General features: G+C 43.3%; 1 protein-coding gene across 1 annotated transcript in view; it reads left to right on the top strand.

Moving 5' to 3' along the window:
* Positions 1-23,187, top strand: part of CRK (CRK proto-oncogene, adaptor protein) — a gene marked incomplete at both ends in the record, with an annotated part of 29,187 nt that extends 6,000 nt beyond the window's left edge. Inside the window, 2 exons of the mRNA XM_084238199.1 lie at positions 8,366-8,901; positions 23,050-23,187. Coding sequence (XP_084094325.1) covers positions 8,366-8,901; positions 23,050-23,187 — 674 coding nt within the window. The remainder of the gene's footprint in view (positions 1-8,365; positions 8,902-23,049) is intronic.
* Positions 23,188-27,275: the final 4,088 nt, after the last annotated feature.

The raw sequence follows: 27,275 nt of genomic DNA, 5'->3' as shown, positions 1-27,275 counted from the left end.
AAAAAAGAAAAACATTTCACTTGGACTAGTACAATAATGGATAAACCATAATGGATGACAGGGGTGGTTGCCTTCTTTCCCCTCATCCCCTCCCCGCAGAATCAAAAAAGAAAAACATTTCACTTGGACTAGTACAATAATGGATAAACCATAATGGATGACAGGGGTGGTTGCCTTCTTTAAATGGGAAGAGTATCATGCAAATGTTCAGAAATGGTCCGAGCTGCTCTTTCATTGTGAACTTGTATGTCAGAACAGTTTGTTGTTACTACTACTATTTTTTGTTAGACTGTATCTTCAGGGGCCTCCCTGGTGGTGCAAGGGGTTAAGACAGAACCTATGAAGCTACCTGCAGCCACTGCAGCATGAGTTCGATCCCCGGCCAGGGAGCTGCCCATATGGTGCAGCAGACCTCTCCTGTCTCGCCTGCTGCTCCCCTCAGCACTTTATTTCAGTTGATCTTCCTGTTCTGTTCCCCACTCTGTCTCTGGTGAATTCTCTCACCCTCAGACCTCTGGCCTGTACCCCAGCTCTTGTATACATAAATAAATAAATCTAAAAAAAAAAAAAAAAAGAATGTATCTCCAGTTGAAAGCCAGAGGGGAAAATATGTCTTCCTAAGACATGCTGCTTTTGCTCCTTGCTTACCAACCACCCTGTGCATGCCTTTATATCCCCAACTTCTCTGTGAGCTGGAACAGATTTTCATTTTACTTTCCCCTTCATTTCAGAGTTAAATTCATTTTTTTTTTAAGATTTATTTATTTATTTATACAAGCACTGGGTACAGTCAGAAGCGCGGGAGGGTGAGAGAATTCACCAGAGCCAGAGCAGGGAGCAGAGCAGGCAGAAGGACCGAAGTACACTGCTGAGGGGAGCAGTGGGTGACAGGAGAGGTCTGCGCACCATGCGGGACCCTCCTCCAGTGGCCGGGGAGCAGCGGGGAATCGAACCGGCATTACAGAAGCTGCGGGCAGCTTCACAACCCAGCGCTCAACTGCTGCGCCACCAGGGAGGCCCAGAGTTAAATTCATTTTTATTGAGCACTTATGCCAACCATTGTCTCAAAATAGGTCCAGTAGTGAAACCCATTTAAACTTGCAGCATCTTAGTATGAAGATTGGTAAACTTTAGAAAACTCTAGCAAAGGAACTTTTCTTCCAGGCTTCCCCGGTGGTGTGGGGATTAAGACTCAGCACTAGCACTGGCCTTAGTTTAATCCCCTGCCAGGGACCTAGGCCACATGGGGCAGCAGACCTCTCCTGAGTTTCATTCCGCTGCCAGGGAGCTAGGCCACCTTGGGCAGCAGACCTCTCCTCTCTCACCCAGTGCTCCCCTCAGCAGTGTATTTCAGTCAATCCACCTGTTCTGTTCCCCACTCTGTCTCTGGTGAATCCTCTCACCCCCTGCACCTCTGCACCCCAGTTCTTCTATGTATAAATAAATCTTTTTTTTTAAAGATATATTTATGCATACAAGAGCTGGGGTGCAGGCCAGAGATGTGGGGGGGAGGATTCACCAGAGACAGGGGAGAACAGAACAGGCAGACTGATTGAAATACACTGCTGAGGGGAGCGGCAGGTGAGACAGGAGAGGTCTGCTTCACATGTGGGTTGCTCCCTGGCTGGCTGGGGATCGAACTCGTGATACAGAGGCTGTGGATTGTTTCATAGGTTGCGTCTCAACCTCTTGGGCCACCGTGGAGGCCCAAATAAATCTATATTTAAAAAAAAGAAAGGAGCTTTTCTCCTCACTCTGTCATCAGGACTGTTTCCATAGTTGCTTTGCTAGTATGAGAGTTCTACCTACCACCCTGCTCCAAAGGCTTTTTTGACTAGACAGTATTTTTATTTTTACTTATTTATTTTCTTGTGTGTGTAAAAGAATTGGGGTGCAGGCCAGAGGTGCAGGGTGTGAGAGGATTCACCAGAAACAGAGTGGGGAGCAGAACAGGCTGACCAACTGAAATACACTGCTAAGTAGAACAGGAGGTGAGACAGGAGAGGTTTGCTGCGCTGTGGAGGTTAGCTTCCTGGCTGGCATTTGAACTCAGGCCATAGCGGTGATAGTGCTGAGATTTAACCTGTAGGCCACCAGGGAGGCCCCTGACTAGACAGTATTTTTTTTTTTTTTTTAAGATTTATTTATTTATTTATACAAGCACTGGGTACAGTCAGAAGCGCAGGAGGGCGAGAGAATTCACCAGAGCCAGAGCTGGGAACAGAACAGGCAGACTGACGAAATACAGTGCTGAGGGGAGCAGCAGGCGCGGCAGGAAAGGTCTGCACACCATGTGAGCCCCTCACCAGGGATCAGGGATCGAACCAGCGCTGCAGAGGCTGTGGGCCAGCTTCGCAGCCCAGCGCTCAACCGCTGCGCCACCAGGGGAGGCCCTGACTGGACAGTATTAAGCAGGTTTTCTCAGAGCTCACATTTGGCCTTGTCCTTCACATAGTTCAGCAGACCTGAGAGATCACTGAAATAACCTAGCATTGATAGGCAAGCCATACACTTTCTTGCCTACAAAAATAATTCCCTATATGTGATCCACTTTAGTGAAGAGAAACTCCAGAATTATAGCACCATTGTGCTCAGTCCTGCAGTAAGAACTATCCAGATCATGTTCTGCTGGTGCCTGATGAATGTTTGCCATAAATGGACAGGCCTGGGCCTGGGCATCTATTTAAGCATCGTGTGTTGGAGAGCATTACTGAGCCAGAATTACTCAGTGTGAGCTATTAACTTTTTTGTAAAATTTATTTATGTATACAAGAGCTGGGGTGTAGGCCAAAGGTATGGGGGTGAGAGGATTCACCAGAGACAGAGTGGGGAGCAAAACAGATGGACCCACTGAAATAAACTGCTGAGGGAAGCAGTGGGTAAGACAGGTGAGGTCTGCTGCTCCATATGGGTTAGCTCCCTGGCCAGGATTGAACTCAAACACTGTGCTGCAGTGGCTGGGAATAGCTTCATAGTGCTGAGACTTAACCCCTTGCGCCACCAGGGAGGCTCAACTTGTTTTAATGTATAGCCATGAATTTCAAAGGTGGACTTTGTGTAATGTAAGAAGTTTGCAACTGTTCTTTGAATTGTTATTGGTTTCATTCATTTGGGTGAAAAGAGAAGGCACTCATCAGTATTCATTCTGTATTGAGGACTTTCAGTTAATTTCCAAAGTTTATCTTTTCAACTCTCCCCAGTGAATTTTTCCTACTCATTTTGCAAGAAGTGTTTTCTTTCTTTTTTTTTTTTTAAAGATTTATTTTATTCATGCATACAAGAACGGGGTACAGGCCAGATGTGCGGGAGGGTAAGAGAATTCACCAGAGACAGCAGGGAACAGAACAGTAGACTGACTGAAATGCACTCCTGAGGGGAGCAGTGGGCGAGACAGGGGAGGTCTGCCACACCACGTGGGTATCTCTGCAGCCGGCTGGGATCAAACCTGCACTGCAGAAGCTGAGGACAGCTTCTCAGCGCTGTGCTCAACCGCCTGCGCCACAAAGAGGCCTGCAAGAACTGTTTTCTAACATTGAATAAAATAATTAGGTCTTATTTTTTAGAATGCCAAATTAGTTTAGACACATGGGCTTCCATAATGTTACTGTTGGGCAGCATTAATCACTATAACTTTTTGGTGGATGAGCCAATGTTGGTAGGAGTGGAGAAGATAGATTTAAAGAATTGAACAAATGACTTTCACAAAAGAAGTACAAATAGGGCCTCCCCGGTGGTGCAGCGGTTGAGCGGTACAGCAGTTGAGCGCTGGGTTGCGAAGCTGCCTGCAGCCTCTGCAGCAACCGGTTCGATCCCCGGCTGCTCCCCGGCCCCGGAGGAGGGTCCCACATGGCGTGCAGACCTCTCCTGCAAATTTTGACCCAGGAAAACTGTATGCAGTCAAAATCATGACCACAAATGGGTACTCCAAGTAACAGAAAGCAAGAAAAAGAGACTTAAACAAAGCCTGATAAATGAGTCAAGTTTCCTTTATGAAATTACTAGAGGATGGGTCTGACCCCAGTGAAAATAATTTTATGAAAATAGAAAAATTGGTAGCAGTTTAACTCTTCTAAGTAGAGAAGAGTAAGAGTAAGTAAGAGTAAGAGTAAGTAAGCTCAAACGATTAAAGAGAGCTTGTTCTGATAAGCATGTCTTCCAAAAAGACTCATTGAAGTTTGTGTAATTCTGGGCCTCCCTGGTGGTGCACTGGTTGAGCGCTGGGTCGCGAAGCTGCCCACAGCCTCTGCAGTGCCAATTCGATCCCCGGCCACCGGGCGGGCGTCCTACATGGCGTGCAGACCTCTCCTGCGCCCCCCCCACCCCAGCTTCCCTCAGCAGTGTACTTCGGTCCTTCTGCCTGCTCTGTTCCCTGCTCTGACTGGTGAATTCTCTCACCCTCCCGCGCTTCTGACTGTACCCAGTGCTCATATGTATGTATGTATGTATGTATAAATAAATAAGTAAAATAAATAAATAGAAGTACAAATAGTTAATAAACATGAAAAGCATAGGACAGGGCCTCCCTGGTGGCGCAGCGGTTGAGCGCTGGGTTGCGAAGCTGCCCGCCGCCTCTGTGGCGCCGGTTCGATCCCTGGCTGCTCCCCGGCCACCGGAGGAGGGTCCCACATGGCGCGCAGACCTCTCCTGCCGCCCGCTGCTCCCCTCAGCAGTGTACTTCAGTCCTTCTGCCTGCTCTGCTCCCCGCTCTGGCTCTGGTGAATTCTCTCACCCTCCCGCGCTTCTGACTGTACCCAGTGCATGTATAAACAAAACAAACAAACAAATAAATAAATAAATAAAGCATGCCGCTATTAAAAAAAAATAAATAAATAAAAAAGAAAAGCATAGGACAATCTTTAAAAAGAGATCAGTTCGTGGGGCCTCCCTGGTGGCTCAAAGGGTTGAGATATAATCTATGGGGCTGTCCGTAATAAACATGAAAAGCATAGAACAATCTTTAAAAAGAGATATAGCAGTTCTCAGGGCCTCCCTGGTGGTGCAAGGGGTTGAGACGCAACCTTTGAGGCTGTCTGCAGTGACTGCAGCACGAGTTCAGTCCCCGGCCAGGGAGATGACCCACATGATGCAGCAGACCTCCTGTCTTGCCCACTGCTCCCCTCAACGATGTATTTTGGTCGATCCACCTGTTCTCTTCCCTACTCTCTCTGGTGAATCCTCTCACCCCTCACAACTCTGGCCTGTACCCCAATTCTTGTACGTATAAATAAATCTTAAAAAAGAGAGAGATCTTATTAAGTTGGAAATGATTTTTTAAATGCTGTTTTGGCATGGATGGGGGAAGTGGAAACTCATAAACTGTTGGGAGTATAAAATTGAACAAACTTTTTGCAAGGCAATTTGGCAACATAAACCTTAATGTTACTACCATTTGGTCCAGTAGTTGCACTTCAAGAGGTTTATCCAAGGAAGTAATAAAAAAAATGCTCATTAACAAATAGGAACAGAAACACTTGTAACATCGTTTGCTCTAGTAGGAAGTTGGGACTATTTTATAACCATTAAAAGTCATGTCCTTGGGCCTCCCTGGTGGTACAAGGGGTTAAGACACAACCTATGAAGCTATCCGCAGACAGTGCAGCATGAGTTCGATCCCCAACCGGGGAGGTGACCCACATGGCACAGCAGACTCTCCTGTCTCACCTGCTGCTCCCCTCAGCAGTGTATTTCAGTAGATCTGTCTATTCTGTTCCCCACTCTGTCTCTCATGAATCCTCTCACCCCGCGCACCTCTGACCTGCACCCCAGCTCTTGCATGCATAAATAAATAAATCTTACAAAAAAAGCCATGTCCTTGAAGAGTATGAGGAAGTTTTTATTACATAAGTTGTGTGTGTGTGTGTGTGTGTGTGTATACGTACTTACTATGTACGTACACATATAAAAATAGTTGGGGGGTTGTTTTTAATCTGGGAAGTTATAACTTAAAATGCTTAGAGTATCCTGTGAAAAGGTTATGACTGATTAAAAAACTTTACCAGGAACCCAAAAGGTAAAAAAATCCAATAAGGTGATATTTTGGGTGCCTAGCAGAGTGCAAGTTAAAGGTTTGTATTTTTCATTAGACATTTTATTTCTTACTTGATGTGATATATGGTTACTTATCCTTGAATTCTAGAATCTCAGAATAGAGAGGGAATACATTAAGATTTATTTATACATACCAGAATAAGGGTACAGACCAGAGGTGCGGGTGTTGGGGGTTGGTGAGAGGATTCACCAGAGACAGAGCGGGGAACAGAACAGGCAGATGGACTGAAATACACCACTGAGGGGAGCAGTGGCAAGACAGGAGAGGTCTGCTGTGCCATGTGGGTAGCTCCCTGGCTGGGGATTGAACTCCTGCTGCAAAGGCTATGGATAGCTTCACAATGCTGTGCTTAACTCCTCCCACCACCAGGGAGGCCTGCTAATTAACCATTTAATGACTATCAAATGAAATTGAGATCAGCAAATAAGATTTAAAAGATAGTTTTTATTTTTCTTAGAGATTTATTTTTTAAAGATGTATTTATTTATGCATACAAGAACTGGAGTACAGGCCAGAGGTGTGGGGGAGGGGTGAGAGGATTCACCAGAGACAGAGTGGGGAACAGACTAGGCAGATTGACTTAAGTACACTGCTGAGGGGAGCAGCGGGCGAGTCAGGAGAGGTCTGCTGCACCATGTGGGTCATTCTCTGGCCAGTCAGGGATCGAACTTGTGCTGCAGTGTCTGCGGATTGCTTCATAGGTTATGTCTTAACCCTTGCGCCACAAGGAAGGCCCTAGAGATTTATTTATTTTAAAGATTTATTTATGTGTACAAGAGCTGGGGTACAGGCCAGAGGTACAGGGGGTGAGAGGATTCACCAGAGACAGTGGGGAAACAGAACAGGCAGATTGACTGAAGTACACTCCTGAGGGGAATAGCGGGCGAGTCAGGAGAGGTCTGTTGCACCATGTGGGTCATTCTCTGGCCAGTCAGGGATCGAACTTGTGCTGCAGAGGCTGCGGATTGCTTCATAGGTTGCGTCTTTTTTTTTTTTTTTTTTTAAGATTTATTTATTTATACAGTCACTAGGTACAGTCAGAAGTGCGGGAGGGTGAGAGAATTCACCAGACCCAGAGCGGGGAGCAGGACAGGCAGACTGACGAAGTACACTGCTGAGGGGAGCAGCGGGCGGCAGGAGAGGTCTGTGTGCCATGTGGGACTCTCGCCCAGCAGCCGGGGATCGAACCAGCGCTTCAGAGGCTCTGGGCAGCTTTGCAACCCAGTGCTAAACCGCTGCACCAACGGGGAGGCCCCACAGGTTGCGTCTTAACCCCTTGCACCACCAGGGAGGCCCCTAGAGATTTATTTATGCATACAAGAATGGGGTTACAGGCCAGAGGTGGGGGGCGGGGTGAGAGGATTCACCAGAGACAGAGTGGGGAACAGAACAGGAAGATCAACTGAAATATACTGCTGAGGGGAACAGCGGGCAAATCAGGTGAGGTCTGCTGCACCATGTGGGTAGCTCCCTTGCTAAGGATCAAACTCGTGCTGCAGTGGCTGTGGTTAGCTTCATAGGTTGTGTCTTAACCCCTTGCACCACCAGGGAGGCCCCATTAAAAGATAGTCTTTTTTTTTTTTTAAAGATTTTTTATGCATACAAGAGCTGGAATACAGGCCAGACATGTGGGGGGTGGAGGGGGCGGGAGGGTTGAGAGGATTCACCAGAGACACGGTGGGGAACAGAACAGGCAGACTGACTGAAATACACCCCTGAGGGGAGCAGCAGGCGAGACAGGAGAGTTCTGCTTCACCATGTGGTTTCTCTCTGGCTGGCCGGGGATCGAATTTGTACTGTAGAGGCTGCAGATCGTTTCATAGTGCGGTGCTTAACTCCTTGCACCACCAGGGAGGCCTTAAAAGTTAGTCTTAAAAGTGTTTTTATTCTTAGAAGGATTGTGAGAGTTTAGTGTAGATACAAAATTCTCCCTCCTGGTAAAGCTGCTGGGAGCTATGAAAAGTTGCTGCATTTCCTGAGGTTGAAGATTGCAACTTCAACTTGAGCTACTCTGTAAATGGGATAGCAGCAGTACATTTGGGGATGAAAAGACTCCATGTTGCTCTGTCTTGATCTAGTATGAAAGCACATCCTGACTGGCCCGGTGTGTCATGGCCAATCATGGTTCCTTCAAGGGAATGTTTCAGCTACAAAGTTTGATTTCAGTTAATATGAGAAGAAGGGGTAGTTTTTTTCTAGATAGTTTTTTTCCCTGGTGGAATATTGACTAGATGTGTGGGAAATGCTTAAAAAATTTGCATTTTTGTCTCCTGTATAATACATTTCTAAGTGACACCCTGCTCTGTTTTTTTTCAGGGGTGAGCCCCTCCAGACTCCGAATAGGAGATCAAGAGTTTGATTCATTACCTGCTTTACTGGAATTCTACAAAATACACTATTTGGACACTACAACGTTGATAGAACCAGTTTCCAGATCCAGGCAGGGTAGTGGAGTGATTCTCAGGCAAGAGGAGGCAGAGTATGTGCGAGCCCTCTTTGACTTTAATGGGAATGATGAAGAAGATCTTCCCTTTAAGAAAGGAGACATCCTGAGAATCCGGGATAAGCCTGAAGAGCAGTGGTGGAATGCGGAGGACAGCGAAGGCAAGAGGGGGATGATTCCAGTCCCTTACGTGGAGAAGTATAGACCTGCCTCCGCCACAGTATCGGCTCTGATTGGAGGTAACCAGGAGGGTTCCCACCCACAGCCACTGGGTGGGCCGGAGCCTGGGCCCTATGCCCAACCCAGCGTCAACACTCCGCTCCCTAACCTCCAGAATGGGCCCATTTATGCCAGGGTAATCCAGAAGCGAGTCCCTAATGCCTACGACAAGACAGCCTTGGCTTTGGAGGTACATAATGTGCAAAATGTAGAAAGAAGAGATCTGCTACAGGGTCTCCCTTTCAGACCTCTTAGAGCTTTGTAGGAATGCTGAATACAAGCACCAGCATTGTGATGATGTTATAGATGTCAAAACATTAATTACTGATTTTGGCATTTTATATGAGGTTTTCTCTTTTATATAGAAATGAGTACGCTTAAAACTGTGTAACTGAATGTTCTGATTGATTTACTAAACACACTCTGACTACTAAATAATACCTGAATTCACAGGAATTAACCTAAAATATTTTTCTCATCTACATTCTAATCTGTTTCTTTCTATTTGTCATTGTCTAAGATGTGGAATAAGATGGGCTTACACAGATTTGAGTATAAGAAGTGGTCTCTGTAAAAGCACTTAAATGGAATTTTCCCACAAGACATAGTGTTTTTACTTTAGGGGGCATGGATTTCTTTATCACTGATATATTGTGTCATCAAGAAGAATTCAGGAGGAACAGTAAATTGTATTGCAGATAGATGTAAAGGAACACATATCCAAAAGTATTAAATCCAAGGAGTGACAGGTTTACTTGGGCTTTGTTGTTTAATGCATTTTATAGCAAAAAACGTTCTTCCTGAGAAATTTGGATTTATTTATTTATTTATTTATTTATTTATTTGCCTTTTAATGGTAACCCGTCTCTTCTGGTCTACTATTGCATTGAATTTCTTCCTTCATTTCTCTCTTTAGAACTCACAACTTTGCTTACTTCTTCTCTCCTTCCCTCTCTTCCGAAGTTATACACAGCAGGAGATTGAGCATAAAAGCTAATAATGAAGTAGAGCCTGCCAGTACTGTAACTTGAATGTAAGCAAGTAGCTAACTTTCATAAGCACAGGCTAAAGTTATGTGAGTTCATATTAGCAGAGAAGGGACAAAGCATATTCTTACAAACTGAAATCTCCAAATTTTTGTTTCTTTGGACCTTATTTTTACCACTGAGGAATAGAAGTTACCTTCTGTATAAGTAGGATTGTTAGCCCACAGATTGAGCTAGTATTCATCTGAACTATTCTCTGATAGTACTAGATTAGAAATTTCTCTTTTACATTCTGGATAATGAATACAAAGGAAGGTCAGTTTAATCTGATAGATTTGAGAAATGTGTTTTAAAGTGTATATTTTCTTGATATGTTGTTACTTGAAAGTATCTTTCTGCTTTGATGAGAAAAGTTTGCTGTCTAGGTCATATTGCTTTTTCCCACTTAGAGTTTGGAGGATAAAAAAAGCAGGTTTCTAGCCAGGTGTATTAAAGTTCAAATGATGGTTGTATCCGGTGTGGTGCTGTGCACATTATAGATGTGACTCCACATTCATTGCAGACCTTGTTAGCAGTGGGCATTCAAGGAAGAAGCCAGCTAACACATAGGAGAGAATAGTTATCACATTAATTTTGTTTCTATTTGCATTTCTTTTCTCAGAGTTGTTTTTGATGATGTCTGCCTTGTTTAGAGGCTATAATGCTGCTCTCTTGGCTGTGAAACATAAATTTTGTGAAATAAAGATTGAAGTAGAAAACTAGTTTATGATTTCAGTAAGTTGTTGGGTTTTTTTTTTTTTTCTTTTGGTTGACTATATCTGGTTTTGAGCCAGATTTATTGCTGAAGATGGCCTCTTACAAGTGAGAACAAATCCTCAAGCAGTAGTAGCTTTAAAATACCTAACATATGTTTAAAAATGGTGTGCATTTAATGGAATCATAGAATTCTAGAGCTGGGAAGGACTCCTAACCATCCTTAATTGTTAGTGAATTAAGCTGATGTTTAGCTAGATTGAATAGGTTGTTTAAACTAGGTGGAGGTGTCAATATGACAAAGCCAATGCACCTTGGTGACCTTTCTGCCATACCCAAATTTACTCTATGATTTTTTGTTTTACAACAGTGCCCCTACCCTCCTTAATGCAGATTTTGTGTGGTTTCATTAATAGCATGTCCTCAGTTGACTCTATGCAGGAAGCACAGTTCTTCTTTTTTCTCTCTCTTTTTTTAAAGATTTATTTATTTATGAATACAAGAACTGGGGGGTAGACCAGAGGTGCTGTAGATGAGAGGATTCACCAGAGACAGAATGGGAAGCAAAACAGGTGGACTGACTGAAACACACAGCTGAGGGGAGCCATGGGTGTGATAGAAAAGGTCTGCGTCTTGTGGGTCAGCTCCCTGGCCCACAGGAATTGAACTTGTGTTGTGATGGCTGGTGGTAGCTTGATTGTGAGACTTTAACCCCAGCGCCACCAGGGAGGTCTCTCTTACCTTTTTTTTTTTTTTGAGATTTATGTCTATTTATTTTTTATACATAACAAGAACTGGGATCTGCGGGGTGAGAGCATTCACCAGAAACAGCAGGGAGCAGAACAGGTGGACCCACTGAAATACACTGTTGAGGGGAGCAGAAGGGGAGACAGGAGAGGTCTGCCATGCCATGTGGGTTAGCTCCCTGGCTGGGGATTGAACTCAGGCAGCAGTGGGTGGTGATAGCTTGATAGTGCTGAGACTTTAATCCTTGTGCCACCAGGTAGGCCCCTCTTACCTATGGATTTCATAGGAGGTGATGCCTAGCCCCCATTGAGATGAGGCTGGGAGATAAGATAAGGAGATGCTGACTTTCTGGTTAGAAAAACACTCATTGCCCTGTTTGACCCACTGTAAATCTAGATCTGTAGATCAGGTGGTTACATTTTAGTGTAGTTTTACATTTTTTAAATTTATTTATTTATTTATTTACATTTAATTTTAAATTGATCAATTAGAATCATTTCATTTCAGATTGGGTAGGAACTTGGACATAATATAGTAGATTAGCCATCTTCAAACTGCTTCTCTGTCCTCAGTTCCTAGGGAGTAGGGAAGCTGAGGATATAAAGCTTTGGGTTTCCCTTTTGCTTCAACAAAGCAATTCTGGTTGTTGTTTTTTTTTTAAAGATTTATTTATTTATACAAGCAGAAGAGGTCTGCCTTACCATGTGGGACCCTCGCTGGCAGCCGGGGATTGAACCAGCACTGCAGAGGCTGCAGGCAGCTTCGCAACCCAGCGCTCAACTGCTGCGCCACCAGGGGAGGCCCTGTTTTTTTTGTTTTTAAAGATTTATTTTATTTCTGCATGCAAGAGCTATGGTGCAGGCCAGAGGTGTAGTGGGGGTGGGGGAAAGTGAGAGGATTCACCAGAGACACTGTGGGGAGCAGAACAGACAGATTGATTGAAATACACTGCTAAGGGAAGAAGCGGGAGAGACGGGAGGTCTGCTGTGCAATGTGGGTCAGTTCCCTGGATCAAACTTGTCCTGCAAAGGCTGCCAATAGCTTCATAGTGGTGAGACTTAACCCCTTAAGCCACCAGGGAGGTCCCAAAGCAATTCTGTTTTTTGTTTTTTAATTAATTAATTTATTTATTTATAAAAGCACTGGGTAAGGTCAGAAGTGCGGGAGGGTGAGAGAATTCACCAGAGTCAGAGCGGGGAGCAGAACAGGCAGACGGATGAAATACACTACTTAGAGGAGCAGCAGGCGGCAGGAGAGGTTTGCGCGCCATGTGGGACCCTCACCCGGTGGCCGGGGATCGAACCGGCGCTGCAGAGGCTGCAGGCATCTTCGCAACCCAGCGCTCAACCGCTGCGCCACCAGGGAGGCTCAAAGCAATTCTGTTTTTAACTGTTATATGTTGGGGTCTCTTTAAGATTCTCTTTGAAGAAAGATTTTCAGTGCCTAAAAATTTATATTTTTTAAGATTTTATTTTTATTTATGCATACAAGAACTGGGATGTAGGCCACAGTTGTGGGGCCCAGGGGATGAAAGGATTCACCAGAGACAGAGTAGGGAACAGAACAGGCAGATATAGTAAGGGGAGAAGCAAGCAAAATAGGAGAGGTCTGCTGCACCATGTGGATTAGCTCTCTGGCCAGGAATCGAACTTGTATTGCAGTGGCTGCGCATGGCTTGATAGTGCTGAGCCTTAACCCCTTACACAACCAGGGAGGCCCACCTAAAAATATTCTTAAAATATTTAAGAACCAGGGCCTCCCTGGTGGCGCAAGGGGTTAAGCACCGCACTATGAGGCAATCCACAGCCTCTGCAGCATGAGTTCGATCCCCGGCAGGGAGCAACCCACATGGTGCAGCAGACCTTCTGCTCCCCTCAGCAGTGTATTTCAGTCCATCTGCCTATTCTGGTCCCCACTCTGTCTCTGGTGAGTCCTCTCACCCCCCGCATCTCTGGCCTGTACCCCGCTCTTATATGCATAAATAAATAGATCTTAAAAAAAAAATATTTAAGAACCACCTGTCCTTACTTTATGTGGTATATTTGCTGTGACCAGAGTCACCCACTAGAACATAAGCTATTAGATATTTTCTCTTTCCCACCTATCATATTTCTCTAGTAGAGATAAGGCTGTGGAAGGAAGGAATTAATTCTAGATAACAACCAAAGTAGGAATATTTCACTGCCCACTATAGTTTTATGGGCCAGTCTACCTATTCTGGGATATAACTGAAAAAGATACCATCTGTTTCACCCTGAAGCCCTGGTAAAGACAAGATTTTAAACAAATGCAGGTGTGCTGAGTGTTTTGCAGGAGAAATATTGGAAACAATATGAGAACAATTTAGCAGTGCCTTTCAGTTTTTGATTTTTGATTATTTAATCTTAGATTTTTGTTTCTTGGTTCTGTGGGAACTGAAATAATGATTAAATTATATCTTACAAATTTCAGGTGTTAAAGTTTATTTTATGCCTCTGTAAATGCATATCTAGAGCAATCAAATTGATATGCAGAGCAATCAAATTATTATTTATTTATTTATTTTTTTAATAGAGGCATGTTTTTATTTATTTATTATATTTGTTTGTTTGTTTTTTTTGTTTATACATGCACTGGGTACAGTCAGAAGCGCGGGAGGGTGAGAGAATTCACCAGAGCCAGAGTGGGGAGCAGAGCAGGCAGAAGGACCGAAGTACACTGCTGAGGGGAGCAGCGGGTGGCAGGAGAGGTCTGCGCACCATGTGGGATCCTCCTCCGGTGGCCGGGGAGCAGCCGGGGATCGAACCAGCGCTGCAGAGGCTGCTGGCAGCTTCGCAGCCCAGTGCTCAATCGCTGCACCACCAGGGAGGCCCAAGATGTCTATCTTTAAAGGGAATGTGGTGTGATCTAATGTTGAAATTTTCAGCTGGGGCCTCCCTAGTGATGCAAGGGGTTAACAGCGCTATGAAGCAATCCATAGCCACTGCAGCATGAGTTCAATCCCCAGCTAGCCAGGGAGCAACCCACATGGCACAGCAGACCTCTCCTGTCTCTCCTGCTGCTCCCCTCAGCAGTGTACTTCGGTCAGTCTGCCTGTTCTGTTCCCCACACCTGTCTCTGGTGAATCCTTTCACCACCCCACACCTCTGGCCTGTACCCCAGCTCTTGTATTCATAAATAAAGAAATCTTTAAAAAAAAAAAATTCTCAGCTGCTGTGAGCGAGTAGTTTGCATGGCATAACAGATGTGATGTATTGCTGTGTTCCCCCTCAGATTTTAAAATATTTTATCACACAACTGAGTTTGCTGCTATACCTCTGACACTCAGAACTAGTTTAGTCTATAAGTCTTTGGAAATCTTTGTTGAGCTAAAATGTACCTACTATATTGGGTCACCTCTCCACCTCTCAACAAGAGGATTGGGAGCTAAATTTCAGGAATTAGCAGTTGTTGAGCTGGAGAAGAACTTTTTTTAATTGAGGTAATTCGTTTACAACCCTAGTTTTCACATGTATAGCTCATTACCTCAACAGCTGTTTCTATCACTCCACATCTACCACCAACCAATCATCTCTATCTGTTCTTTCCCGTACCCTCTTCTTCTCTTGTAAGGGTCTGTTTTCAGAGTCTAGAGTTTTTGTTTCATTTCATTCTTTTCTTTATATTCCACAAATGAATGAACTCATACAATATATATCTTTCTAGAAGATCTTTTCTCACCTCAACCAGGATGCTTTTTCTTTTCACCTGGAAGCCTACAGTAAATCTCAATCCACTAATAACGACCCTTTCCAGTACAGTCCATCCCTGAGTCAAGTGAATTGTTGAGGGTAATTATCCTCACTGTTTCACTTGAGTTGAAATGGTATAGATGGCTCCTAGATATTACTTATTCCCTCTTTTACTTTATTTATTTATTTATTTATTTTAAGGTTTATTTATTTAGCCATACAAGCACTGGGCACAGTCAGAAGCGCGGGAGGGTGAGAGAATTTACCGGAGCGGGGAGCAGAGCAGGCAGAAGGACCGAAGTACACTGCTGAGGGGAGCAGCAGGCAGCAGGAAAGGTCTGCACGCCATGTGGAACCCTCCTCCAGTGGCCGGGGAGCAGCCGGGGATCGAACTGGCGCCACAGAGGCTGCGGGCAGCTTCACAACCCAGCGCTTAACTGCTGTGCCACCAGGGAGGCCCTCCCTCTTTTACTTTAAAGGGCTTTATGAGCCATATGTAGCAAGAAAGCAATTATAGACAGAACAACAAATGAACTTGCTGTTTTCCAGTAAAATATTTACAAAAGCAGGCAGCAAGCTAGATTCAGTTCATAGGCTATAGTTTGCTGACCCATATCTTAGATTACTGTATTTTAATTTTTTTCTCTTTCAGCCAAATTGAAATATTTCCTAAATGTGTTGTCGGGGTGTTTGAAAAAGTTTGAAGACAAGGTTTCTGTACTCTCATCTCCTTATTTGCTTTTCTGTGTCTTTATTAGTATGAATTTGCCTATGTTCTTTGCCTTGAGCTCACTGGAATCCTCTAGCAAGTCTGGATCAAAGGAACACTGGCATGCTGATGCCTTTCCTGTTCAATAGCAGAAACTAGAAAAGCAGTGACCTGGGTTAGACCAGCAAAGGAGTTTAAACCCCCTAAAGCCCCTATGTCTCCTGTTTAGGGAATAACAAAAATTAATCCCATTTGAGTTCCAATATTTTTCTCATCACTGGAACTCATTGGTAAAAGTCAACTAGATAATCTGGGACTGATGAATAAAGATTTTATTTTGGCCCCCCGGTGGTGCAAGGAGTTAAGACGCAACCTATGAAGCTGTTGGAAGCCACTGTAGCACGATTTCAATCCCCGGCCAGGGAGCAACCACATGGCACACCAGACCTCTCCTGTCTCACCTACTGCTCCCCTCTGCAGTGTGTTTCAGTCCATCTGCCTGTTCTGTTCCCCACTCTGTCTCTGGTGGATCCTCTCACCTTCCACACCTCTGGCCTGTACCCCAGTTCTTGTATGCATAAATAAATCTTAAAAAAAAAAAAGATTTGATTACATCTCTGAGGATTGTGATTGACCTTGAGCATTACACAGAACTAGGGAAGAAACCAGTGTTCATTGAGTTCCTTGAGTGAAGAAACTAAAGTAGCCACATTCATTCCCCTTTCCAGATGACACCTTGATTTACTTGCAGGCTTGCTCCTAAGCATGGGTATAGGATCGAAGGTGTGGAACTGACACTAAAACAATACCTCTGTGGTGAAAGAATCATCATCATTTCACCGTACAAGGTGTTAATGACCTCTGCTTCATAAAAAGAATGGTTAACTGCCTTACAATGCTTCAAGTTCTTTATGTTTTTCTCATTCATTGCATCGCAAATTAAGATTTCCCCCTCAGCTTGAATTTTGAAATCTGAGGTATAAGAGCTGTTGTTACTACTCTGCTCACTGATTGGTACATTCCTTTGTATCTTAAAGTTGTAACATTTCTGGGGGCAGGTATAGGTTTTGCTTTCTTTGTCTTTGAAGGAGTATGCTTCAACCATATACATCCCCCTCACCCTCCTGGTCCTTTGGGAAACTAAGCTTTAGTGAGCTGTTGCATGACAGGAAGAAAGGAGTATGAATGCTGGTGGTGTTTCTGACTTCGAGAAAGAACTATACTTATTGGAGCACCATGTTCCTATACTGCCCTATCCCCTCTTGCATTCCTCCCACCCCCACAGGCCCCAGGTTTGACAGTTGCCCTTTCCACGAAGTTGTTAAAGGTCTAGGAACTGTTGTGGTTTCCAAGGATAGTCATACTGCCTTTGGAACTTGTCTTCTCTCTCTTTTTTTTTTTTTAAGATTTATTTTTATTTATGCATACAAAAACTGGGGTCTAGGCCAGAGGTTGGGGAGGGGTGTAAGAGGATTGAGCAGAACAGGTGGATCTACTGAAATATACTGCTGAGGGGAGCAGCAGGTGAGACGGAAGAGGTCTGCAGCACCACCATGTAGGTCAGCTTCCTGACTGGGGATCAAATTCATGCCTCAGTGGCTGGTGATAGGTTGATAGCGCAGAGACTTTAACACCTGTGCCACCAGAGAGGCCCCAGACTTCTTTTTATTAGGATTCCCCATGTGCTGTGAGTATTTCAGGAGACAGATTCAATAGTGTACAAAGGGTTATTTAATTTTAATAAAGTCTTCCTTGAAATATTTGTATTTCAAGGCCATTTTGGACAGATTAATAAGCCCAATTGACTGCTTACAGCTGTTCTCATTTATCCATTTAAAAATCAGAGTTGTTTCTGAGTCATGGCATAACCTTTCTTTCACCCTCTGATGTTTGAACCTTTCTGCCAAAATCTAATCAACTGTAAAAAAAGATTTGGGGTTCCAGAATACGGTACGGTTTTCCTGAGCTTTTCTCTGTAGGGTAGACCCAAGAGAGTTTGTACATTACTGATTCCTCTGATGTTGTACAAAGGTCTAATTTGCACATAATTCCTCCTCCCAGTGACATCTTGCCTTATTGGAACTTCATGTCTCCCTTCAAGCTCTAAAAAAAGAAATGTCTGAAGGCAGATCAGGTTTTGCCCTTCTCAAGGAGAAGCTAGTTCTGTGGTACTGATAATAGCGAGGGACTGAATTCATCCACATTTCAACTTTCAGTTAGAGCCCTTTTGGATGTGATTTGAAAATATACTTTGACTGCTTAAGAGAAATGCTTTTTGGAATGCTTTTTAAGAGAAATGAGAGATTTTTCTTTTAAGATTTATTTTATTTATGCATATAAGAGCTAGGGTGTAGGCCAGCGGTATGGGGGATGAGAAGATTCACCAGAGACAGAGTGGGGAGCAGAACAGGCAGATCTACTGAAATACACTGCTGAGAGGAGTAGCGGGTGAGACAGGAGGTCTACTGCGCCTTGTGGGTTAGCTCCCTGTCAGGGGATTGAACTCGAATTAGTGTTGCAGTGGCTGCTGATAGCTTGATAGTGCTGAGACTTATCTCTTGTGCCACCAGGGAGGCCCCAAGAGAGGTATTTTAACCTAGATTTTAGTATCAAGTAGAATGGTTACTATATCTTGAAGAACCATATTCTACAAAACATGTAGTTGGATAAAATATAACCAACATTGGGCCTCCCCGGTGGCGCAGCGGTTGAGCGCTGGGTTGCGAAGCTGCCCGCAGCCTCTGCAGCGCTGGTTCAATCCCCAGCTGCTCCCCGGCCACCGGAGGAGGGTCCTGCATGGCGCGCAGACCTCTCCTGCCACCCGCTGCTCCCCTCAGCAGTGTACTTCGGTCCTTCTGCCTGCTCTGCTCCCTGCTCTGGCTCTGGTGAATTCTCTCACCCTCCTGCGCTTCTGACTGTACCCAGTGCTTGTATGTATAAACAAACAAACAAACAAACAAATAAATAAATTTTTAAATATATATATATATAACACCAGCATTCTTTTCTTTTTACCATTTTATCTAGATATCAAATCATTTGCTAAAATGTACTAATTCTAGGAATAGTTTGATGAGTTTACTATGTCACCCAGAGGAAAGTATGGAACATTTTTGCCTTCCAGAATGCTCTCTCTGTCCCTTGTGTGCAATTTTTTGCAAAAATTTATTTTTATTTACGCATACAAGAACTGGGGTGTAGGCCAGAGGTGAGGGGCGGGGGGGTGAGAGGATTTACCAGAGACTGAGTGGGGAGCAGAATTGGTGGATCTACTGAAATATACTGCTGAGGGGAGTAGCGGGAGAGATAGGAGAGGTCTGCTGTGCTCTGTCAGTTAGCCTCCTGGCTGGGGATTGAACTCATGCTGCAGTGGCTGCCAATAGCTTGATAGTGCCAACTTTAACCCCTCTGCCACCAGGGAGGCCCCCTTGCATCCATTTTTAAAAATTTTTTAAAAATATTTTTTAAATATTTATGCATACAAGAACTGGGGTGCAGGCCAGCGGTGTGGGGGGTGTTAGAGGATTCACCAGGGACAGAGTGGGGAGCAGAACAGGCACACTGACTGAAATACACTATTGAGGGGAGCAGCGGGCGAGACAGGAGAGGTCTGGTGCACCATGTGAGTAGCTCCCTGGCTGGCCAGGGCTCGAACTATGCTGCAGAGGCTATAGATAGACTCACAGTGCTGTGCTTAACCCCTTGCGCCACCAGGGAGGCTCCTATGTGTTTTTTTTGAGATTTTTTTAATTATTTATGCATACAAGAACTGGGGTACAGGCCGGAGGTGTGGGGGGTTGAGAGGATTCACCAGAGGCAGAGTGGGGAACAAAACAGGCAGATTCACCGAAGTATACTGCCGAGGGGGGCGAGTCAGGAGAGGTCTGCTGCGCCATGTGGGTAGCTACTTGGCTGGAGATCGAACTCATGCTGCAGTGGCCTCAGATAGCTTCATAGGTTCTTAACCCCTTGCGCCACCAGGGAGGCTCCTGTGTCTTTTTTTTTTTTTTTTTTTTTTTAAGATTTATTTATTTATGCAAGCACTGGGTATAGTCAGAAGTGTGGGAGGGTGAGAGAATTCATCAGTGCCAGAGCAGGGAACAGAATAGGCAGATTGACAAAATACACTGCTGAGGGGAGCAGCGGGTGCGGCAGGAGAGGTCTGCATGGCTCCTGTGTCTTTTTTTTTTTTTAAAGAGGCATGTAATTTATTTATTTGTTTGTTTGTTTGTTTATACATGCACTGGGTACAGTCAGAAGCGTGGGAGGGTGAGAGAATTCACCAGAGCCAGAGCGGGAAGCAGAGCAGGCAGAAGGACCGAAGTACACTGCTGAGGGGAGTAGCGGGTGGCAGGAGAGGTCTGCGCGCCATGTGGGACCCTCCTCCGGTGGCCGGGGAGCAGCCGGGGATCGAACCTGCGCCGCAGAGGCCGCGGGCAGCTTCGCAGCCCAGCGCTCAACCGCTGCGCCACCGGGGAGGCCCTCCTGTGTCTATTTTTATCATCAGTTAAATGATGGGTTTAAATGTGATGGCTACTGGGTATGTTAGCTGGGATATTGTAGACCAACTTCAGAAAAGAAGCTTTCTCCTTTGAAGGAGACCTAAACATGAGTGGCAATTTAGAATTTTGACATGAGCATATACAGGCTCTCAGACTTTTTTTTTAAAGATATATTTATGTATACAAGAGCTGGGGTACAGGCCAGAGGTTTGGGGGGCTGAGAGGATTCACCAGAGACAGAGTGGGGAACAGAACAGGCAGATTGACCAAAATACACTGCTGAGGGGAGCAGCAGACGAGTAGGACAGGTCTGCTTTGCTATGTGGGTTGCTCCCTGGCCGGGGATCAAACTCATGCTTCGGTGGCTGCAGATAGCTTCATAGGTTGCGTCTTAACCCCTTGCACCACCAGGGAGGCCCTCAAACGTTTTCCTTTTTTACGGTTGGACATTTAACTCTGATCCACGAGAATAACACTTAGTATGACTGAATGTTGTAACAGATAGTAGAAATAAATGCTAAAAATAGAGGGGAAAAAGTGCTGCACAGGTGAGAAATAGGAACACTGACTAAGGAATAGTCAAATGTTTCGGAGTTAATGAGCTAACTTCTTGCAACATTGAAAAGTGTATAAAACAATTGAGATAGTCTGAGAACTAGAATTGGGGATATAGGAAGAACTCTTTTAGACTGTCAGTACTAATGAGGACTTTTTCACTTTGTGACCTGGTCTTCCTTACCCCATAGACTATGGAAATCTTGTCATGGTTGGCTTGCTCAGATATCAAGAACTTTGATTTGGAAGGTTTTTGGGAAGAAACAGAACCCTGGTGCTAGTAGCCTAGGTACTGTAACTGTTTGCAAGGAAGGGCGTGCAATATTATCCTTTCCTCTCTTCTTCTTTACACTGTTGACCTTAATAAATATTGGCAGACTGAGCTGCTGCTTTTTCTTACCCTTGAATCTTAATCCCTTGTCTTGCTAATATTTTCTGGTTTCTATCCTGCTTTTCTCAGCCTTTCTATGACTTCACACAACTGCTTTAGGCCTCTGTGACTTTCAGGTAGGTCTTTAGGAAATTGCAAATAGTTGAGTAGCCAAGGTGTGTCCTCTATGAGTGAAATCGAGCTAGTTTTTAGAAGGCTCTGGGTCTACTTGAGTTGTCTTTAGCCAGTAGTTGTCCTATAGACTCTTAGTCATCTCCTAGGGCCCTAGGAGCAAAATCAGAATGTTCCTGGAATAGTAGAAAGGTTGTAAATGGGCTTTGGAACCAGATAGTCCTGGGTTCAAATCCTAGCCCTGTCCCTGGCTGTGTTCTTAGGCATATCGTGTATTTGTTCTGAACCTCAGTTTTCTCATCTGTAAAATGAAATAATTAGTCTTACAAGGTTATTTAAAAAAAAATTATGCGTACAAGAACTGGGGTACAGGCCAGAGGTGCGGGGGTGAAAGGATTCACCAGAGACAGAGTGGGAAACAACAGGCAGGTTGACTGAAATACTGTGCTGAGAGGAGCAACGGGGCGAGTCAGGAGAGGTCTGCTGCACCATATGGGTAAGCTCCCTGGCTGACGATCAAACTTGTGCTGCAGTGGCTGTAGATAGCTTCAGAGGTTGCATCTTAACCCCTTACGCCACCAGGAGGCCCTTACAAGGTTACTATAATTAGAAAATAATATCAAATACCCTCTACAATATTGATGGAAATTTAATAAATAGTTAATAAACAGTTATGCTTAGAAACCTCTATATGTTTAGAATTCAGACGTTAATAATTAAGATAGTCATAAAGTTTTTAAGTTCATTGGTATTTGGAACCTTATCTCACCATAGTTCACTGTTTGGGTACAGGATGAATGCATTGATTAGATTGACCTTGTCTTAAGTTTCATGGCAGGATAGAGATCTATCTACATTGTCAAAACTATATATACTTTATATTGCAACAGTAAGCTTTTTAGAACAGAAGTAACAATATGATGCCTCCTGGGCCTCCCCGATGGCGCAGCAGTTGAGCGCTGGGTTGCGAAGCTGCCCGCAGCCTCTGCAGCGCTGGTTCAATCCCCGGCTGCTCCCGGCCACCAGAGGAGAGTCCCACATGGCGCGCAGACCTCTCCTGCCGCCCGCTGCTCCCCTCAGCAGTGTACCTCGGTCCTTCTGCCTGCCCTGCTCCCCGCTCTGGCTCTGGTGAATTCTCTCACCCTGAGCTTCTGACTGTACCCAGTGCTTGTATAAATAAATAAATAAATAAATAAATAAATCTTTAAAAAATATATATGATGCCTCCTTATTATTAATGAATAGGTACCAGTAGCATTGAGGGAACAATGGCTGTCAGTACTTGAAGAGGATTGTGAGCTGACAGAAAGTGACCTGCCAAATAGACCTTGCTGAGGAAGGTAGACTTAGCAGGGAAATGATGAAATTTGGAGTTTTGGCCTTTATCTGCCTAAGTAGAAGCCTTCTCCTAATAGGAAGGAGAGTGGACTGGGGGATTGTGCTGCTGCTTTATTTCAGTGAGGAGAGCGTGTGCTTGCTTTTTCCCATAGGCCAGGGCCTTTGAGGCAGGAAGTTAAGTTTAATAGCTACCAGAGGGGGGTGGAAAAAAAGGAATACTAGCTTTCTGTTGTTGGGATTGCTCATCTCAATTAGACACTGAAATTTCTTTAAAAAAATAAAAAAGTACCATTTTCCAGTACCCTTTCTATGTTTTGTACTCTTTTTTTCTGCACTGCTTAAATCACTTCTTCCTTCTGCCTGCATTAACCACAAGTAATCAGCCTGGGGGCTTGGGCTCGGGGGCCATCAAATATTCATTTCTGTAACAGCCCTAGAGCAATCAGGTGAGCAGGGTATGCCTAACGAGAGAATGGAGTTTTTCAGCTTGCATTCAAAACTGGAAATAAAGTGCTGTCCTTATTCTCCTCCTGCAGGTCGGTGAGCTGGTAAAGGTTACGAAGATTAATGTGAGTGGTCAGTGGGAAGGGGAGTGTAATGGCAAACGAGGTCACTTCCCATTCACACATGTCCGTCTGCTGGATCAACAGAATCCTGATGAGGACTTCAGCTGAGTATAGCTCAACAGTTTTGATGACAGATGGGAACAATCTCCCCCCCCCCTCCCGAATGCCATCTATAAAGAAGTTTTCTTACAGAAGTCAAAGCAGTCTAGTTTATATAAGCATACTGTTACCTGTGATCTTTTTCAGACTCAACTATTCCATCCCTAGTCTCATTTAAAGTATTCAGGGTACGAAACTGGAGGGCTTGTGTGTTAACTCAGTTGTCAAGTGTAGGTAATAGCAGCCATGCCTTGATGTCAGAAGGGACAGGTAAGGTCTCCTCCTTCCTCTGGGGCAATGTGAAGCAACCTGTGAAGAACTGATGGACAGGACATCATACTGCTTGCCCTGATTTACTTATTGGTTTTGTTTCATTCTGAAATCATACTACCAAATGGCAAGTAGACTGTTTGCTTCCACCCCCGTGAAATAATCATGCACCATGTGAATAGTACCCAGTGGGACTGCTTTTTCATTTATAGAACAGTTCAAATCCTGAGAATTCTGAAAACACTAAGGCATTTGTCTTCCTTCCTAGTCAGTGCTTCATACTTTATTTCTTAGAAGTCTTTCAACCCTATTATTTTCCCATAATCTACAAATAGGTGTAATTCTTAAAATAAATGTTTTTGTTCAGCTGATGAGCAGGATATGCAGAGCACTTTATTCAGTGCATAGCTTTAAGCCAGTATTGGATTCACTGAGTAGACAGCCAAACAAACTCCCAGCTCTCTGCCTTCCCCCAAGGAGTCATAGTAGGTTCACACTGCTACGACAGCTACAGAGACTCCTGGCTCATGGAATCCAGCGGGGCCTTTTGTCCTGAATGCCAGTATCCTATTAGGGCACTCTTTTTGGAGTGGAAGGACCAATCGCTTAGAATATTCCATAAAAGGTTGTAGGGCCAAAGTCTGTCCTTTGCTTTATGTACAGCATAAGAGTCAAGTTAAAATTACATCAGTTTGGAGTTAGTGCTTTGAAAAATGTTTGAACCAATCATGAATTACGTATTATTCATTATACATGACCAGAATAGTGTTTAAAGTACATTACATTATAAACTGCCTTCATTTTTGGCTCTTTATGTTCAGGTTTAGTTTACAAACCCTTTTAAGCGTGGAATGGTTTTAATATGGTCAGGTCCTCCAAAGAATAGACTTCTGAGACCAAAAATGATCTAGGCTATTTAGACTTCACATGAAATGTTCAGTTAGTTCCCAGTCTAGAAAGGCACTACTGGTCCATGGTGTGGTATGACCAATAGAAACACATTTTATTTTGCTTTAGGCCTCATTTTAGAAAAGTAATGTATCTTCCTAATTTTTTTGCATAGGTTAATGATTTGCAATATCCCAAATCATGGTATCCCAGTGATTAGCAGAATGCCTGGCATAATTGTATGCGGGTGTTTCTGTCAGTGAGTGGTGACATGGCAGAAGCTCATATGGCACAGGGAGGCCAGCTGGCACAGGATATTATCACAAGCAAACTAATGAGTTGATGCTAATTTAATGTATTTTTACCTCACACTAAAGTAATGCTTGATAAAGATATTAATACTCTACTTTTAAAATGTTAGCACAGTGCTGTGGGTGCTTAGACATGTTGAATGAACAAATTTGTAATACTAGACCTAATTCCATCTGACTACTCTTAAATTTTCAGTTAGAGCATAAATACTGTAAAATCCAAATGTGTGCTATTATTGTTTTCCTGAAAATATGACATCTAAAATATGTGTAGAGAAACTTTGTCACAACTGATTTGACTGTATTTTCTTTTGCCTTTGACTATTGGCTTGTAATGTCTCTTTTAATCATAATGTAATATCAATGGGACATGCGGCTCTATGTAAATCATAAGAATTTCTCAGTGATCTATTGTCTGAAGCCATTACAAGACTGTTGGATTGGAGTTTGCTGATGTGACAGTTGTTGGACCTTAAGAAAGGACTTACCAGTATCTTCCAAAAGCAAATTCTAGAATCCTATTCAAGTGTGTATGTGCATATGTCACAGAGCAAAGTAAACTGAAATTGGCTGCTATATTTTATATAATCATTTCTGCAAAAGCCCATTTTTTGGATACTAATATTTGACATGGTTAATTATTAATTTGTTGGAATTGTTTATTGTTAATAATGCAAATACATAATTTTTAATTATCCTTAATAACATTTCACTTAATGGTTTGAAATGGGTGATAAGCAAACCAATTTGAAATAAAGTATGAACATGTGCCATTGTATTATAACACTATTCTGTTTCTTGACAGTTAAATTTTAAAAAATGGGTTTTTTTGTAGCATGTATTGTATATGTTTATAGTATATGTAGTAAATAAAAATATGGCCAAATGTTTGGCTTGGTGATCTTTTGAAGAAAGTAATCTTTGAATATTTTTCACATGAGATAGATCTTTTATGTGTAGGTAGTAAGAGGTGTGTGATGTCAATAGCCTACAATCATAATCAGATAAAGAAAAAATTATACACCCTCTAAGTATTCATTAAAAATAGAATTAATTGGTAATATTTTGAAGAGTCTTCAGAATTCATGAATTATTTGAGGGAACACAAGAATGATATAGTTGAAGGCTTGAATGATATAGACAGACAGCTTCAAACTTGTCCAGAAATGGTTATGTGCAATAGGGGTCTTTGTAAAGCAAATGAGAAGTTTGGATGTAATACAGTACGTTTTTGGAATGTTAGTATGGATAAGCCCTTTTTAGGTAATTAGCATGTTTCAAGGTAGATAATTTAAGAAATACAAAAAGAAGAAAAGCTAATAAGCATGTTCTTCCCACCTCGGAGCACATGTATATGTAGACACATACAAACAGTGTGTGGATATATATACCTAAAAGATTGATATTATACTCTATTATAGTTTTGTGTTCTATGGGTGATGAAGTTTTAAAATAAAAAAGTCTTCAGCAACTATACAGCGTTTTGCCTTACACCCAAAATATATCTAGTTACTGCTATAGACATAGCAGTGTGTCCACCCAGAGTAATACAGGAAATTATTCCGAAGGATGCCAACTTTGGCATGCAAAAACTTAATAGCAAGATGATTTACGTATGTTTCTACTTTATATCAATAAAAAAATAAACTGCCAAAACCTTGTTTAATATGTTTAGTGTTGGGTTCCTTTATATAGTGTGCTCATACCAACTCTTAATTTTGTGACCCTTATCTTCAGATGAAATTCTATTCCTCTTTCAGATAAGAAGAGAGAAGAAGCCCCCACCATAGAAGAAAATGTGAAAACAGTGCTAAGTTTGGCAGGAGGAGGCAAAGAATTTTGAGCTCTGCTGCCATACATATCCTGAAGAGATAGAAGTGGAGAGAGAGGGTTGAGGGAAAACTGTCCATCAAGAAGAGAGCAGTGCTTGAAAATCCTGTTAAGGATAGGATGAAGGCAAGCAGAAGTAAATGTATACCAATGCTGACTTTTGCTCCAGGGCATGCTTACAGTGTTTTATGCCCAGCATGATACTTAGATTTTTAGACGCACTTTGAATTCTAGCAGATTGGGCACTCAAGTTTTAACCAAATGGTCAAAGGTAAACCAGTTTGGACAGACTTTTTTACCCTCCCACTTAAGATAGAGAAGTTTTTTGATAATGTAGCCTTCCGGGAATAGGAAGGAAAATGATCAGGTATGTGCAAATAGACTTGACCAAAGCCCCATCTGTTCATTTTGGGAGAACTTCATGGAGTTTCTGGCCTTGACTTCAACCTGGTAGAGCAGGGAGACTTTCCCAAGGTTTTGAGTATCAGCAAGGAAATATGCGAAAATGGAGCTCTGTAGCACTAAAATGGGCTCCTCCTTTCTCCTTTATGCTGGGAGTAAAATGAGTTTGGTACTATGTAAGTATAGTAATACTGCTTGTTCAGTACCTTTAGGCTTCCCTTCCATTTGGTGTGATGCAGGAGTGAGCTTCCTGGAGTGTCTGCCATTTTTGTAGGTTCGTACATTGACTCAGTGTTGCCTTGCCTTCCCAGGCCTCCAGCCTGACTCCATGGGTTCTCATGAACTCTTCATGGCGCAGGGAACTAACAAAGTCTTGGCATCTGTTGCCAGAGTCTA

Source organism: Talpa europaea (assembly GCF_964194135.1).
Source record: "Talpa europaea genome assembly, chromosome: 7".
NCBI classification, from domain to species: domain Eukaryota; kingdom Metazoa; phylum Chordata; class Mammalia; order Eulipotyphla; family Talpidae; genus Talpa; species Talpa europaea.
Note: the sequence above shows the minus strand (reverse complement) of the source record. Positions and strands in the feature narration are given on the sequence as shown.